Genomic DNA, 17,764 nt, shown 5'->3' on the forward strand with positions numbered 1-17,764 from the left:
AGCTGCAACTTGTCTATTTTGCTGCAATTTGCTATCAGGCATTAAATCTCATATGAAGTTTTCTAGGAGATTTCAGGAAAAAGTGTTTGAGGTTCATGGGCACAAGACCATTAGCATATTCAGAACCCACATGACTGGTGTCTGAAGAATCACCTGGTCCTGAATTGAGATTGGCTGAAGGGGGAAAAAAAAATTCATGTTACAGCAAGGTGCCACACTTCTGCACTTCTTTCGTTCCTACACACAGCTGACCAGATGAGAATGCAGTCCAGTCAGTTTTCAGCAGCATATGACAGAAGAATGTGAAGTTTCAGGACGACTCTCTCAACTGGACTGTGTTGAAGCACAGTGTCACACACAGAGAAAACAAATTATCCTACTGCCTACATTGAAAAGTACTGTAGAAGGGGCTGACCACAGGCACAAGAATTAAAGATTCTGGCTTAAGTATTTGATACTGCCTCTGTAGAAGTCACTTGTAAAAAAGGAACTTCATAGTGGCAATTAATTATGGAATGACTGGGTTCTAAAAAAAAAAATCTTACTCTGTAAGAAAGAGAAAAATATGAGAACAGCATTTTAATTGACAACTGTAAACCTGATATTAAAAAGTGAAGAGTACTATGAATTCTGTAAATATTTTCAGATGTTTAAAAGTTAAGATATCCCCATATACCCATTTCTGGGCTGTAAAACGCACAGTGAGACTCCTTGTGTGTTAGTTCAAACTACATTTTTTCACCTCATCATTAATTAAAAAACATATGTCTATCAAAATAGAAAAAAAGTGCAAAGCTTCAGAGACGATTTTATAGCTTAATTTGTATCCCAATCTTGCAAACTGCCTGTCTCAGGCATATTCAGAGATTACATGATCCCCAGAAATATCCCTGTGGTGGAACACTACCCATGAGGGCAAGTCATACATCAGTACTCGTTTCCTCTGCGTTCCACATACATTTTGCATTCTGTGGTTTCCCCTTTGCCTAACACTATGTTATGTGTCTACCAATAAGTTACATGTGGTACTCTGTTGTTAATGCTGAAAGTCTCCTTGATTATCAACATTGATAACATTCGCTGGATTTATTCCATTTTCTATTTGTTTCTGATGCGATACCGCTGTGACAAACAAATGGGAAGATTCCATTGTAGAATGGTGACTGACATCTGCTTTCACCAGAACTTCGTAATACAGGAGATAAAAAACTGGAGTTACTATGCCAATGATCAACATAATCACTACCGCTGTCCACCATCCTATACCCCAGTCTGCTCCGTAGTAAGGATCCTTGCTTTTTTTAGTTTTACCATCAGTTTCAAAACAGACCTGTTGGGCTGCTAAAGCAGAAACAACTTCATTAAGATTCTCTTTCTTTGTATCATTACACTTCACTATTTCTTCTATATCTCGATCCACTTCTTTTAAGAAGTTGCCAGCAGTCTCATTAGCAGAGAATTTATCAGAAAGTGACGTTTCCTGCACTTCTGGGGAATAGAGAGCAGGCCGAAGGACTTGTCTTCCTTTTGGAGAGACATGCGTTTCAGTCAATACACTAAACTTTTTCACCGGAATTTTGACAGACCTCAGGGCAAAGAAATCTTGATCGTTGATAAGATTGTTAACTCTCTTGATATCTGCAACCTAAAAATAGGAACAACAGTTAAAACATTGCAGCCCTATTGAAACACAACTCTCTTAATAGTACCATACCCTTCAGAAATACAAGTCTTTCTTATGGAAACAAAGGCAAGACCTTTATTTTGCTTTACTTTTTTTTTTTTTTAAAACGGATACCCATTCAAACAGTATGAAGTGAGAAGAGGTCAAAGACCAAATCTGAACAACATTACAGCAAGAAGTAAATTAATTATGAGGTAACAAACCTTGTCACTTCATATAAGAAGACTGAAAGTCACAACACAAATATGTGTTTACATAATCTATGTTCATCCATCGCTTGGTAACTATCTCTGTGAAATGAATGAGATTTAAACTCTGTTTTCAAATGATGTAACTTACCGAGTTCCTAATTAAAATGAAAACTTCTGAATTAGGAATATTACAAATTAGTGAGTTTCCAATTTATCTAGCCACAGCTGTGTTTTTTGCTGCTTCTGAGGGCTAAGACAGAAACCAAGCATAACTGAAAAGTGTCATCCACCCTACCCAAGTCAGCTCTCCCCTTTCCCTATTCTTGCTCAAAATGAATCTCATTTTGCTCTCAGTAAGTTCAGATTTTAAGTCTAATGTGAAAAATACTCTGCAGGGATTTAAGTGCCCTTGCATAATCACTGGCTTTCACTCTGAGATAGGAACTCCCTCACCATAGACGGCACAGCCACAAACCTCACTGTAATGAAGTACTTCCAACCCAGTGCTTTTCTGCAACACCTGCAAAGCACGCAGGAATTGTGCCCATTTTAAGATACACTGTACCCAAGTTCACATCAACTTAATAACATGAATAAGTTTTTCAGGTCCTATAACAAGGTACTTCTTATGTGTCCCATGTGGAATAAATTGGATTAGCATAAAAACCTGCCAAATGCAGCATTTACCCAGTGGTTAGTGATCCCACCACAACGCAAGTTATACTTTTTGCCTAAAACTCCAGGATCGCTCTTCCACATTCTCCTGAATTTCCAAGAAAGAGCGCAACTCAGTTATCTCATTTTTTATTGAAGCCTGATCTAGTAAACATGCCCCAAATACTTAACTGCAGTGGGTTCTGAAGCCAAGAACTGGGTAATGAAGCTAAGGTCTGCCATGATTAGGAAATAGTTATGTCAAGACTTTAGTACCTAAGCTCACAACAGGAGGCTCCCAATTCTGGTTCTGCCTGAAAAATTAGACAACAGCAAGAGTTCTGTAAAATATGGATTCTGAATGTGACCTCTTGGCCCATGCACACTTAGCACTCAGTCCCACCAAAACACACCACTGATTTTGTGTTAAAACTGAAAACGCAAGCCAGGACAGATGCCACCGCCTTAATTAGTACAGGCCAGCCAAAATTACTGGGTAGGCAAGGCATTCAGCAGACTAAGGTAAAAACTGAGCTAGAAGCAGTGAGCACCAAGAAGGGTGTACAGGGGCAGAACGTTCCCAACGGTACAAGAAGTTCAAGCATAAAATATTCAGGCAATTTAGCAGAACTCAGAATAAGACTACAGAGGGTTTTCCCCCTACTTTCATGGAATTAGGGCTCCACACAAACCTTTAAGTGGTTCAGCAACAACCCCCCTCGTCACCAGTCTAACAGCGAGGATGGCACTGAAGTGACGACCTTTGACTGTAACGTGTGGTCTCTGAGAGCGCCACAAGCAAAGCCATGCACTTGTTTCGTGCGCTTTCAGTAGCTTTCGGGGTTAAAGCCCACGGAACCGGAACGCTGCTGCCACAGTGACACCCTGACGTCATTTTCCACTCCTGAGGCCCGCGGCGTCCCCACGGCCCTTACCGAGCAGCAAAACTGCAGCGCGATCGCGTTCAGCGTGTCCCCTTCCCGGATGTCCCTCGTCAGCAGCACGATGTCATCCAGCCTGTCCCTTGACGTGCTCCGCCGGACCTTCTCCCTGCCCCGCGGCCGCAGCTCCGACACCTCACCCTCTTCCTCCGGGCCCTCGCTCTCGGCGCTCACCACGGGGTACAGGTGACCGCCGGCGGGCGGCTGCGCCACGGTGGGTCCCTGCGGGCCGCTGCCCGCACCCCTGCCGGCCATACTCCGCAGGCGGCCCTACAACGCACCGCGGGCGTGGCGCCCTCTAAGGCGAGCCCCACCCCGGCGGCGGCGGCGGCGGCGGCGGCTCCTCCTCCTCTTCGTCTCCACCCCCGCCCAGCGCCCGCCGGCCCCTGGGGGGAGGGCAGAGGGAGGAAGGGCCCCGCATGGCTTCGCTCCGTTATGGCCGCCGCGCCGCCACGTCCGCAGCGCCGCCCCCGCCCCGCCCTCTGAGGGAGGCCGGCGAGCGGGAAGCAGCGCCGGCGGGATCATCCGTGCAGGCATGGCGGGGCTACGCCACCGCCGGGGACGAGTCTGTTCCCGCCGCCCGTGTGTCGCGGTCCCGCCGCCCGTGTGTCGCGGTCCCGCCGCCCGTGTGTCGCGGTCCCGCCGCCCGTGTGTCGCGGTCCCGCCGCCCGTGTGTCGCGGTCCCGCCGCCCGTGTGTCGCGGTCCCGCCGCCCGTGTGTCGCGGTCCCGCCGCCCGTGTGTCGCGGTCCCGCCGCCCGTGTGTCGCGGTCCCGCCGCCCGTGTGTCGCGGTCCCGCCGCCCGTGTGTCGCGGTCCCGCCGCCCGTGTGTCGCGGTCCCGCCGCCCGTGTGTCGCGGTCCCGCCGCCCGTGTGTCGCGGTCCCGCCGCCCGTGTGTCGCGGTCCCGCCGCCCGTGTGTCGCGGTCCCGCCGCCCGTGTGTCGCGGTCCCGCCGCTGACCCGCCCGGCGCTGGAGGCCGGGGCGCTGTTCTGGGAGGCGCTTTACCTCCACTTCCACTCGAGCCGCCCATGTGCGAGTTTAGCTGTGGGGTTTTGTTTTCGCTTTTGCTGATCCTCTTTGTGAAGAAATGGAGGCTGCTCGGGTACGAAGCTACCGTGTATTTGGGCCAGTAAGAGACCCCTTTTTGCTTGTTAAGTATTCGCAGCTCCTCTGCACATCCTATACCTGCTAATCCTGCACTGCTGCGCCCTCAGAAGTTGCCGGGAAGTTTCCTTTTATGCCCCCACACCTGTCCCCTCAAGACTGGTCCTGCAGAGCTACAGGTGTGCAGCCCACGTTGATGTATGTTTCTAACGAGAGAAACCGTAAATTGAACCCTGTAGGTATTTCAGCTTTCCTCCCCTAGTAAAGTAATTTTCACTCTAAAGGACTGTCAGCAGCTGTTGGGGTGCTGAGGCAATAGAAAGATTTCCTAGTCTTAACTAGTAAATTTAACCCAGTGTGGGTTTCTCCTGACACAGCCTTAGAAGGAAGTTTTTGATTACAGCAGGAGCAAGTACAATATTTCTTACAAAAACTGACAGCTCTAAGGCTAGGCTAAATATGTTGTAACAAATGATTGCATTGTTGCTGAAGACAAATACATTTGTAAGTCTGGTTCCTATAAAAATTAAATCTAATTTTAAAGTAATTTTAAATAATGGGGGTTTTTCTTTTTGTTTTTGAGCTTTGTCATATGATGTTTCCAGGCTTTCCTGAACAGCCAAGGTGGCTAGAAACGTGTTTGAGTTTTGAAAACTAGATGACTTGAGTCTGAGGGACATGAATGTAAGAGCGAACAATTGTGTAGCTCTATTGAGTGTCACCTTCAGACCCACAGAAGCTTGATTGGAGCCACGTTTCCAGACATTGTAAAATAAGCTATCAAGGTGCAGTGTTTTCTTGTGTCTCGCCCTATTTTAAAGAGTAAACATATATATATATATATGTACACATACATATATCTATAGCTATCTTAAAATAGTGTTCTATTGTGAATGAGGGATGGATGAGTTAAAATGAAAATGTGATTAAAAATGTGATTTAATGTGATTCAATGTGATTAAAAATTCCTAAGGCTTTTTCTAGCTAAATAGCATCTACAAGAAAAGCAAAATGTTCTCAAGAGCATAGAATTTCTGTGTTGTAAGAGAAAGAATATAAATATTCTCAGGTACAGAAGTCAGCAGTAAGCCTAAAATAATGATCTGGCCATTTCAAGGAAGTCTGCCCAGATCACTGCCCTTTGCGGAGAACCATGGAATAGTACTGATGTAAGAAACTTCGGTTTGAGGAAATTCTAATTACACTTGGCATCTACTGCAATATTTTAACAAATGCAGAATAAGAAAGCCTGAAAATTAGCTTCTACTAGCTAGGTCCAACTTCCTGCAGGTAGGAAATCCTGTTTAAACAAGTCAAGAGACCATTTCCAAACCATTTAGTAACCTAAGTAGGGATATTTTCTTGGCACTTGGCCCCACGTAACATTTTCCTTGTTGAGTGTTCTAGATGTAATTAACGGCGAGCAGCGTGGTGTCTCTTTGAAGGGCAATTTCTTTTCTTCTCTCATAGCATCTTCCCAATCAAAGCCTGCTCAGCAGTAAGCTTCCTATTTTTATCATGGATCAGATGCACAGCTTGTGCTGATTAGCATAGCTGCACTGAAGGCTTAGATACAACCTCACTCTTAACAAAGACAAGCTTAAATAGTTAGATTACATGACAAATGTATGAACATACTTGTAGAAGTCCCAGAATGATTTTATGTCTTTCTGGGTATGCCAAATGCAAGTAGAATGAATCTTCCACCAACTGTATTTCCAGAAAGAGCAATACTTAAGGTGACAAAATTGAATGATTTCCCAATAAACCCTGAGTTTTCTCGTGGGATCTCAAGTTGAAGAAAATGAATTTTAACCTTGTGAATCAGGATTCCATCTATAAAGAGGTGTAATGCCACATCTGGCAAGGGATATCTGCAGCAAGAAGCAGTTTTGTTTTGGTTTTTAAAGAAAGCTTTCAGTAATAGAAGTGAAGCGACTGTAGTTGTCTGTAGCTGGGAAACTGATGACTCAGACCCTATTCATGCTGTTGAAAGACTGTTTTATGAGACCTGTCAGAGTGGTGGGTGGACCTGGAGAGGAGTTGTTTGAAGGCAGACTTCATATGCAGTGATGTTTGCAGTGGTGTCTAATGATTGTCCCATCGTACGCCACTAATGGCATATCCTTTTGGAGGTTTTCTTTAATCTTTGGGTGGTGAGGCTACGGCAAAGATCAGGACAGGGAATTTCACCATTTCTTTTATCTAAAAAGGTGTACTATCAGGTCAAAAAAGAACTGCTGAAGCAGCACTCTGCCTTAGAGGGCGAAAGAAAGTATTGGAGTTTGCTTTGACCCTGCTACACCCCTGTATGTTACCATTTGTAACTAGTGACATTTTCCCATCAATAACAAAAGGGTATATTCCAAACTTGATGAACAAGACTGGAGCTGCCATGAATGCTAATAGGAATACAGCCTTTCTCCATCCCCATGTAAGTTACTTTGCATATCCTAATAGTGCATTCTCAATGAGCAACAGGGTCAGTGTTAATCACTCCATGGCATTCCAACAGCAACTGCACGAATCTGTACCACAGTCCCCTTGGTCGTGCTATGTCTGATGTAGCCTGATCAGAGCTAGGAAGTTAAGTATATACTTAGGAATATTAAAAAGATCTTAATAAATTAATAGAAAGGAATTATAAAGGAGATGTAAGAGGGCTGCAAAACTTGTTAGTAATTTTTAATTAAAAAAATCCCAGACATATTCTTTCCAGCTGGAAACTACCTACATGTCACGTGCCACCACTGTTTTTGTAAGTCATTATATGATTTGGGAACACAGGGCTAGATTTACATTTAGATAGCTAGTGTCAATTATCTAAATGTAGGTTTTAATTGCTTGAATGGCGTGATTAGTTATGACTCATTAAGAGAATCACGCAGAAATAAATATGCAGCCTATCTGTCTCTATTCTCTGCTTGGTAATTAGGAATGGTAGGACAATCTTAGGAAATAGTAATGTTGAGGTAGATCTGCAACTCCAGTGGAGACCAAATAAAGTCATTAAGCTGTGACTGTAAGAAGCAGTAAGAGGAGCTACTTAAGAACACTAGAAGTATGCAAGAAGCAAATAATGCTAAATGTACAGACACTGTGTAGTCTGTTCTCCGGTGGAAATATTTACATGTTTACATTTAGCCGTAATGATAGAATCATTTAGGCTGCAAAATACTATTAAGGTCATTGCGTCCAACCATTGATCCTCAAAACTAGCCAAAACTCTTTTTAGTTAGCAAGGTTCCAACAAGAAGAATGGGTTAAAAATTACCACAAAATTTAATTGTTTAATTTAGTATTGTTATGGTTTTAATGAGAATAAATGAGATAAGGTCATTGGATTGAGACTGTATTTTCTCTGTTTCATATTTCACATATTTGCTGTTTCCTTTTGGTTACTTGATGAGAATCAGTTACTTTTTAAATTAATTTTATTTAAATTTAATGTGTATTCAAAATAGAAATATGCTATGTGTCTTCCATAACGCAGCCAGTAGGGTGCATTGGTTGTTTGATATTTAGTTTTCAAAAAAATGTAAAGAACTGCATATTTGCTTCTGATTTACATTTTATTTTATTCTGCTCAAGTATCCTCTGAATAAGAAAATCTATCAATTATGGTAAAAACAGCCTGCAAAAATGGAGTATAGATTCTTGAAAATTTCTTTCAGACTATTCACAGATGAATTTTGCTGTAAGATTCTGGACTCCTATTTGTATAACTCTATTGATGAATAAGTGTTTCTGTAGTGTGATAAGTGAAGTGGGTTTTATGAAGGTCTTTTTTGTTTGTTTTGTTGGGTTTTTGTTTGTTTGTTTGTGAGTTTCAAAGATTATCATATATTCCTATTTTTGCAGGATGATTTTTGCTGTAATAAAGAGTACGAATAGCTGTTACTTTTTGTTATGTTTTCCCTGATTAAAGTAAAGAACCATTTCAGTATTCATCTTGGTTTTTCTCTGAGGGAATTTTTACACTGTCCTCAAGTCTTTACCACGTTTATTTTTAATGAATTAAACATTCAGAATTTGTTATCTTCTGCTCTCTGCTTTCTCTAGCTCTCAGTTTTTGGTAATTTGATTTGTTTGAATCCTTTATGGGTTTCAGCATTGTTTTTAAAATGCGGGCACCGTTTATGCAACTTCAAATATTCTCCCCATTTGTGCTATATACAAAAGTAAATGATTCCACCACACCAACTACTATTCACTAATCTGTTGTTGATCAGTGTATCTGAAGATTGCAGTGTTTTTTATTTTTGTTTTTCCTGTCGCAGAATTGCATTGGACACTGATGGTAAACCTCTTCTCTGAGTTTCTTCAGATGGAAATGGTCCAGAAGACTTATATTTTAGCTTTGAAGGTATTCAGCTGTGGTAACATGACTTGATTTAATGGAGCCAGTTTACCAGGTGAGCTGTATCACTGTAATATTGTCATTTCCTTTCTGCTAATACTTATGTCATAAACATCCAGGTGTGATTTTTGTATTTACAGGGAGAGAGTGTTGAGGAGCAGCAGATTTATTTTTAACCCTTCTTGAACTGCATAATAGAAATATCTTTATTTGTTTCTAATGAAATGCTGAGGCAGCGACCAAAGATAGTCAAGTCTTCAACTCCTTCTCTCTTGCAGTTATCCCTGATTGGCAATGGGATTTGTCCTGAGGTGAGAACACCAGGTGGGAATTGCAGGAGGAATGAGGGAGTTCTGATGATTGCAATTGGTGTTGGTGCACATCGGCCTACAAAATGGTATAATATGCTGCTGGAGATTGAGCTAATGGGGAAAACTGTCTCTCAAGGTTGCTGGCAGCTTCTGAGTGGGAATTCAGCTTCCTAGGGATGCCTGCAGGGTATCTCCAGCCCAAAGACAGGGAACACTCACTTTTGGATGAGTGAATAAAAGCACAAAGGTCTGGTCACACACAGAGATAAAATCCTAAAGTAGCTCCATAGCTGCTTTGTTGCTTTGTAGTTGTGCATTCTGTAAGGTCAAAGACTGTAAACCTGTATGTTTCTTGCTGAGCCTGCTGATACTATAACCCTTTAGACCTGCTTATATTATATACCGCATTGACAATATTTAGATACTGTATTAGTAATAAATCTAGTCATAGTCATCCACATAATCAGTGTCATATTTTTCATGCCTGACCAAGAGAGTCTTCTCTCTGCCACTCTGCCACAAACATATATTTTATTTGTAACCTCTTACAGCAGAATGCTTTTGAAGATCTACCAGAAAGTTTTTAATCCATTTACATAGGAGTCACTGCTTACTAGCATTGCACTGTGTCTTTACTACATGGTAATGTGATTAAAAAGTAAGTCCTCCAACTATTCAATTCTCCTCTACCAGCACAATTACTGTCATTCAAATTATAATATTTCAGAATTGAACCAAATTGCACTATTTGTATACGATATTATTTACTTTATTCATTTCTTTCACGTTCTTAAAAATTAAACCAGGATGATTTACTCTATTAATTTCTTTTACCTCCTTATAAGTAAAATACCACATAAACCTTTACATTATTTTGGCTAGTTTTGCTGTCAGGCTGTATTATTCTTAAATTCTTTTTGTATTTTCTTAATTGATTGTTATGGACATTTAAAATATGGTTATTAAAGTTGTCACTGTCTTGCCAACATAGTGGTTTTCCCTAATGTCTTTACTCTCCTATAATTTATGTAGTATAATTTACAATGTCTACTTTCTAGTTCCCTTTACCATACGCTGTATTTATTTTTTAATTTTCTCTTGGATTTAAGAGAAAATACTGTTGCACTAAGATATGTGCTTATTGAGACTTAAATGTAGAATACTGGCTTTTTGTCACTCAAGAAAACCCTTTTTCTTGATTTTGTACAGCAAAAGCTTAAGGATTTTGATAGTTTTGACCACCATGGGGAGGAGTTGAATGTTATGTGGTATTTTTTAATCATTAGGATTTCAGCTGTGGCAGAAGCTTCCTCTGGCCTCCTTGATAGAGATAATTCACCCTTACTGGTAGCACTGTGGATAAGGTTAATTCTTCATTGATACAGATTTTCCTTTCTTACAACCCACTGTCTTATATTCTGTGAATATATTCTGTACTGGTACATTTCTACAGCTGAGAAGCTTTCCCTGGCAAACCATCCTTTGATGTCACTCCATTGAGTGGGAAAGTGCCCTTACACACCCCTGCAATTCTATCAGCTGTGCAGCCGCCTCTTGCACCCCTCTGCTATTCTTCCCATGTGAATGGAGGCTTATAGGCAAGCGAGGGAGTTCTCTGAAATATCCTGGCATTACTTTCATCCTTTGTTTTAAGCTCCTTACGACTGGAATAGTGGGGAATATGCTGAGCAGCTTTCTACAAAAGGGAGAGGGAATAGTAGAAGGGAGTTGGAGCAGGGGGGCTGTCTCATGGTAAAGAGTCTGATTCAGAGTCATGAAAATCTTTGATATAGCAGCAGGTGTGACATTTGCAGCCTGCTGCGTGGATAAATACTGGGACTCTGTGTTTAAGGTGCCCTCAATTTTCACTGTTGAATTAATACTCTCTGCTCCTGATATTAATAATAGCAATGATACTGTAGTTGTAAGCATCTTGCTATGCCTTCTTTCAAATTTTCAGCATAAAATTGGTTACAACAAAAAAAAAATTGTTGCGTACTATGGCTATTTGTAATCTAGCATATTTATCAGTTTATAGCTTAATAGCTGGTTTTCTTACCAAACATATTTGTTTCAGTTTTGCCTTTGTAATTTTTAGATAACCACAGCATATTTTAGTACTTGTAAAATAAATCATTTCATCCAACTTTTTCAAGCACTTAACATATGATTACAAATGTTCAGTTTATGACATAAATAAGAGAGTGATCTAGTAGAAATAGACTCTTTGAAGGGAGCATTTTCATGAATTTTAAAACAGATTCCTCCCACCCTTGTTTTCTTACAACTTTTGTCTTTGTAGTTGATTCAGCTTCTATATGGGACAGCAGAACATGTCAGAAACCTTTAAGTTCTTTCAGTGAGTATCAGGCATGTGAATGCAAATGCACTACGAGTAATATTCGTCAGGAGAGTTAGCAACATTGCCCACATGGCACCAGTAAAGTGTTTACAAGGTGTTAATATGCCTACTGTGACAAGATGTATTTAATGGGAAGCAACAAGGAGTTTGTTTTATTAGTTTTCCTCCTCCCTCGAGTAATAAATCTTAAAAGCTTCAATATTGATTCAGTGAAATGAATGACTGAATCCTTCTGGAGAGGCTCTGACAAGTGGACAAATGCTTCCATGGTTACATTGTGCTATGCAGTATGGTTACTGAGCTTTGCTGTTTTCCTCCCTCTGCCATTGAAGTAAAATAACAAACCACAGGGAAGCACCACACATGGTGGGCATAAACTGGAAGCAACTTTAAAAGATCAAGTGAGCTGATCTTACACAGATTTTAAAGAATATGGGGTTTGTTATTTTATACCGTGTACCCTAAACATGCATTTCAGTAGCTTCTCCTCTGTATATCTCTTTTTATTTCTTGTCTGAACTACCTCTCTTTTGATTTGGAATGCCATAAATTAGAAGGCCATGTAAATGTGTGTTTCATAGTACCGTTACATGCATTATGTTTTTCTAGGAATATTTATATAACAAGTGATGTTACTGCATCAGTCCACACTTCTGCAATACTTGGGTAAAGAATAACAAATCATGTATAGAACTTTTATATGCAGTTGTTTTAGGATGCTTTGCAATATCAAGATAATTAAGTGGTCTGATGATCCATCTTCTTGCATCTAATGTACTCAAATTTAAGGTATTACAGGGAAAAGTGACATAAATACATAACATTTTAGAAAAAATAATAGAAAATAATGACATACAGTTGTTTCATTAGCTTAAAAATGTTGCAGGTCAAGAATTGCATTAATAGAAGGAAATCGTGAATGTCTTTGAAGCACAAAGTGTAAATTAAACGGAAAGCAGATATATTGAGAATAGTTGCATTTTTTCCTTTGCAGACCAGCTTTGAAAAGAGTGTGTGTTATCCTCTGTGTTAGCAGCTGTTAGTTGTTTTTTTCCTGTGCATGTTTGACAGTCCTCAGAAGCATCATCTCAGCATTAGAATGCTAAGATGTTTCAGTGCGTCTTTGTAGGCGCAACATTACAGCAAGGATGGATGCCAAGATTCCACACAACCAGGAACATAAATTCATAAACATGGAAGATAGTTCCTTCTGAGACAGAAATTCTGGCCTTGCAGGTTTTCACTGAAAGTTTGTGTTTATTATAGGTACTCAATTTCACATTTACTCAAGTAATTTGTCTTTGATTTTGAGAGAGGAAACTAAGCAACCAGTGAGAAAATATTCCAATGTTTCACTTAAAGGATTTCAGGAAAGTGTCAACTCTTAAGTTGAAAAACAGGGGTTTTTTATGTTTCTAAGTAGTGTTTTCTTCATTTGAAAAGAAGCAAATAGAATACCAAGCTGTGAATTGGGAAAACAATATAAGTTGTGTGCAGCAGCTGGAATCCTCTTGCTTTTATGTTTAAATAGTTTTTGAATACTTTGTAATTAGGAACAAATTAGATGCAAGAGATTATGGAGGGACTTTAATATTTTTATTATGTTTTACTTTCAGAAAAACACACTTTTAGTAAACATTGTTTTTTAATTTACAGTCTCACGCTTGACATGCTCAGAAGTTGTGTTTTGATGAATATTTTATGAAAAAGCTTCTGATTTGCTGCATACAATGTACATTGTTAGTGATATGCTGCAAATGAAGAGCTGAACACTTGATTTGAAGAAACAAGACTGCGACTTTATTTAGTAACAGTAACTGTACAAGAGGAGCAGGCAGACGGCTCTTGCCAGATTCTCATCTTGCTGTTTTTCCATGTGACACACAAGCCAGTAAGCATCCAGTGTGGCTTGAAAGGAGCTATGGAACTCTGTAAGACCAAACCACCCCTTCAGAGATGGCATTCTTCTTGTGTCATCATAGTGACACGAAATGACATAAATTGTGTCAAAATGGCCTGCTAAAGCTTGATCAGCCAATTCTGAGATGCAGTAAGTTGAAACAAAGCAGTTATTTTCTCATTAATTGTTCATTTTTTTACACTTTAATGTATTTAAATTAACATTTTTAAAAAGTCATCTCACTTTTTGCAGAAGTTTTGTCAAATGAGATCCTAAGTTCATTAATCAAAAGGTTATGACTATATGATAGCATTTCTGCTGTAATATGTGTTAAAATATATCAGGCTTTCATGAGTAGGTGCCAGGGACAATTTACTTTTTCCTAATAATAGAAATACTTCAATTTTTTCAGTTAAATGCTCTTTTAAAATGTTAACATCAGCATGCTTTTTCAGTATACAAGTAACAGAATGTACCATAAAAAGGTTAACCTTTACCAAACTGATCAAAGGAAGAATAAACTATTAATGTTTGTTCATTGATAAAGAGCACAGTCTGCTTGGAACTTCTCATTTTTCTTAGATCCTGGACATCTCTGAAAAATAGAGGATCAAAACATGAATTTACTTGCATAGGTCTCCATATCAACCTGTCTGGCATAAGCAACCCATTCAAAAGCATAATACTCAAATTTTGTCATTTAGTCTTCTCAGTTTATTAGTATTGTTTGCATTTGTGTAGCTTTTGCTCTTTCTTGCATGTGTTTGTTAATTCATCAGGAAGCTATGCAGTAAAATCCAGATTTTAATATTAAAGCATTCCTAGCCTAACAAAAGGATGTGGCACAGTTCAGGAAAGAGAGTAGAGCCAGAGAGTAGGCTGGTACTACTGTAGAGGGACCAGGTGACATTTGGCAGTGGTTGTGCATCTTTCTGGCAGGGCGTGTCTGGATGGGAATCTCCAGAGAGTTGAGATGGGTCACAACCAGAAAGTGATCAGAAACTGAATTTCACATTTTGAAGAAGAGGCAACCCAAACATGATCTTAAGCTGTTATGGAATAGCCAGCCAGAAGCCTGATAGTAGAGACTAGTCAGACTCTGATATGAACACACCTCCTTGATATGTCCTGGTCAGTTCTGCTCTCTTTTGAAGCCTGACTTTTAGCATAGTTCCCTGACAACTGTGCTGCTAAGGTCACATTCTCTAGTTCTGGCTGCTGTTTTTTGCAATACTGCCAGGTAGATGTGCTGACCCGTGTGAATCACAGTGAGAAGAAGCAGTAAGAAAGAATAAGGGGAATGCATCCTAGACATCGTCCATGAAAACAAGTATCTAAGCAGAATTAAAAAACAAGCCAGCTGCACATGCACAGGGAAGAATATAGCTGTTTGTGGTCATCTCTAATATGGTCTGTCTTGCAGAAGTGCTCAGCACCATGGACCATCGTTCAAAGAAAATTCACTAAAAAAACCCCCCAAAAGCCAACGACCAAGCTCAAGTGAATTTCTTGGAGGAAAACCATCTCTGTGAAAAAAGGTAAGATCAGCTTCAGTATCTGCCTATACACTGAAACTAATCGGAACAGTGTCTGGCAGATGTTGCTATTTTGGAGTGTTGTTTCATGTTGGAGTGATTTATTTATAAAGAGGAAAGAGGTAAAAATAACTTGTCTGGTATATTTTAATTAAGGATTAATCTCTGAAGGAGCTATGCATGTGCTTAGTGTTCCTAATTCTGAGTAGTTGAGCCTGCTTCAGCTAAAGGACCAGAAAAAGTGATTGATAGAGCTGTGTGGAAATCTGTGCAGGACCAAAATTCCAAATTCTCAGAATCTCCTTGTTTTATACTTGCATAGCTCAGAATTCTGAAGCTTGGATGTCACAAGTGAAAACAAATGTGAACTTAGTGGTATTTGTGGATAAAAATTTTGTTATCAGCATTTATTTTTGCTTTCTAGTATTTGCGGATTAAGATATCAGTACCTGTACTGAAAACAAAATGGCATTGATACAACACAAAAATCTTTGTTAACAGAAACTAAAATATAAAGGTAAGAGAAAATACACACGTCTGAAGCCCTTTGTTAGGATGTTTTTTATTCTTGCTCCTTCAAGTCCTGTGTTCTTTCTCAGGGAGCTGTTTCTTCTTCTAACTCCCTCTTCCCTAGTCTTTCCTTTCAGATGATGCCAATAAAGGGAAAAGACAAGATTTCAAAACAAACAAACAAACTATAGCCCATTGCGGGTGCTTTCAAAATTGATTTACTTGCAGCAGAGCCATTTTTAACTTACAAAGTTTTAATGAATTCAAGACAAAGGATATCCAAACAAACAAACGATTGAGGGGTGTACTTTGTACGTCTTATTTACTGCTTTTATCGACAAGAGAAGTAGGGCTGACCTGGAAGCATAGTTCTGTGCAATGCTAGATCTGTTGTAGGTCCAATACCAGGCCTGATTGTTTGTCCCTGACATTTGTAAGGGGTGGGAGTGCTGTGTAGGCTGCATACTGAGTTGTTAAAAGTGTGTGGAGTGTCCTATGTCAGTCACCAACAGCCTTCCAGCTGCTTGAGGACCATCACTGACAAAGTCCCATGGGAACTCTATTTCGTCCTCATGTGTAGCAAAACAAAGCACAGGTCCCTAGAGTGGTATGATAAAAATGAAAGAAAAAATAATCAGGAAATCCTCGGATTAAAACATGGAGAACCACATGTTGAGTCAGAGAGAGCAGAAAAAGGTACCGTCATTTTGAATTTGAATGCAGTTTTGTTGAAAGACCCCCATGAAAATAGCCATGTGAATTAGTGAGCCCAAGTCCGAGTTCTCAGTCTTCTTTAGTTTTCTAGCTCAGTAATTAGCAACGTATGCTCTGGTCTACTGTAATTGAGAACTGATGACTATTGAGGCGGCCCTTAAGATAGTTGTTCCTAGGAGCCAACCTTCCCACAGAAATTGGATGACAAAAGGGCAGCATGAAATAAGTTGTACAAGCTGAAACAGCACTATAGAATAAAAGATAAAAAGAATCTTATACCTCTAATATCCTTTCCACCTGTTGATCCAGAGAGGAAAAACAATATGGGAACTATATTTTGAGGCTTAGATAGGAAAATAATAACAGTATGGTATTGAAAAACATACTAGTTATCTCTCATGCTCATACATTAAGTTCTGTCTGATGTAAAATTCAGCAGCTGCCTTTAAACGACTTCTTTGGTATTGGCCTTTGAAGGACTGCTTCTTGCTCTGTTTTCAGTACAGATAAACTGGAGCTAGTACATCAGGATTATGCATATTGAAATATTAATCAAAAATGTATTCATAGATAAATCACTGTAGACTAGTGCAAGGAGTCATTAAACATATAAACCACTGATCAAACAATGTAAATTGCCTTTAGATGCACAGCGTAGACTTTTAGAAGAAAAAAGTACACTTGAATTTTTTTTATAAAATAGAATTTTAGTGAATCATCCCAATGGATTGTTTCCTCCACTCATAACTGAAGTTTGTTCTGATTATTAATGTCTACTTTTCCACCTGTATATTAGGTCATTCATGCCTTTATAAGTTATACAGCAAATTTTTATTCATTGATGTAAATTTTCTCTGTAGCTATATACAGAGTATCTGAAAGGTGGTAGTCTGGGACAACCATTTGAGATCCGTCTGTAGTGAGAGGAGGGAAATCAGCACCTGTTAGAGGTAATTCATCCCATCCTACTATGATTCTACATTAGACTGGGTGGCAGTTGTTAGGTGGAATGCTTCCCACTTTGAAGTATCACTTTTAAAAGCAAAATGCTTCTTGAGGTCTGAGTCTTTTATTAAGTAGTTTTTCTAATCTTACTTCATTCTCTAGCATCTTCTCTCCCTTTTCCAGTTTGTTTACATTATTCCCAAATTATGATTACCATAGCTCAACACTATTGATGTAGTGACCAGGCTATGCCATCAGAAGGTACAGAGTGTTCTAGATCCTGTCTTTTTTTGGCTCTAATACTTCTGTGCTCTGTTCCTGCCTTCTATCCTTTATTGGCTGAGTAGAAACTCTGATACTTGTTTACAATTAAATGGGAGAATTTGGGAGTTTTGGGGGCCAACACTAACCATATCTGAGTGTTACCTTTGTGTCTCTCTCATGGCTCAGGGTTTGATATTAAATACAAATTTGATATTAATTAGAGAAATGGCTGCACCTACAATGCTTGATCTAGGATTGGACGTTGTTTCCCCATGCAGAGCACTGAGCAG

At 39.7% G+C, this 17,764-nt stretch overlaps 2 protein-coding genes across 2 annotated transcripts in view; one reads left to right on the forward strand and one right to left on the reverse strand.

Annotated features, from left to right (window-relative positions):
• Positions 1–564: 564 nt before the first annotated feature.
• On the reverse strand, positions 565–3,759 carry LYSMD3 (LysM domain containing 3). The gene is made up of 2 exons (XM_032675326.1): positions 3,465–3,759; positions 565–1,645 (listed from the first exon to the last, which is right to left on the reverse strand). Exons 1-2 carry the CDS (start codon positions 3,723–3,725, stop codon positions 1,037–1,039), a joined length of 870 nt encoding a protein of 289 aa, XP_032531217.1. The 5' UTR covers positions 3,726–3,759; the 3' UTR covers positions 565–1,036.
• Positions 3,760–6,128: 2,369 nt separating this feature from the next.
• Positions 6,129–17,764, forward strand: part of ADGRV1 (adhesion G protein-coupled receptor V1) — a 266,178-nt gene continuing 254,542 nt past the window's right edge. The window contains exons 1-4 of the mRNA XM_032674825.1: positions 6,129–7,007; positions 14,930–15,044; positions 15,466–15,558; positions 17,126–17,215. The gene's annotated coding sequence lies outside the window, so the exon portion shown is untranslated. The remainder of the gene's footprint in view (positions 7,008–14,929; positions 15,045–15,465; positions 15,559–17,125; positions 17,216–17,764) is intronic.

Source organism: Chiroxiphia lanceolata, chromosome Z, assembly GCF_009829145.1.
Source record: "Chiroxiphia lanceolata isolate bChiLan1 chromosome Z, bChiLan1.pri, whole genome shotgun sequence".
Classification (NCBI taxonomy): Eukaryota; Metazoa; Chordata; class Aves; order Passeriformes; family Pipridae; genus Chiroxiphia; species Chiroxiphia lanceolata.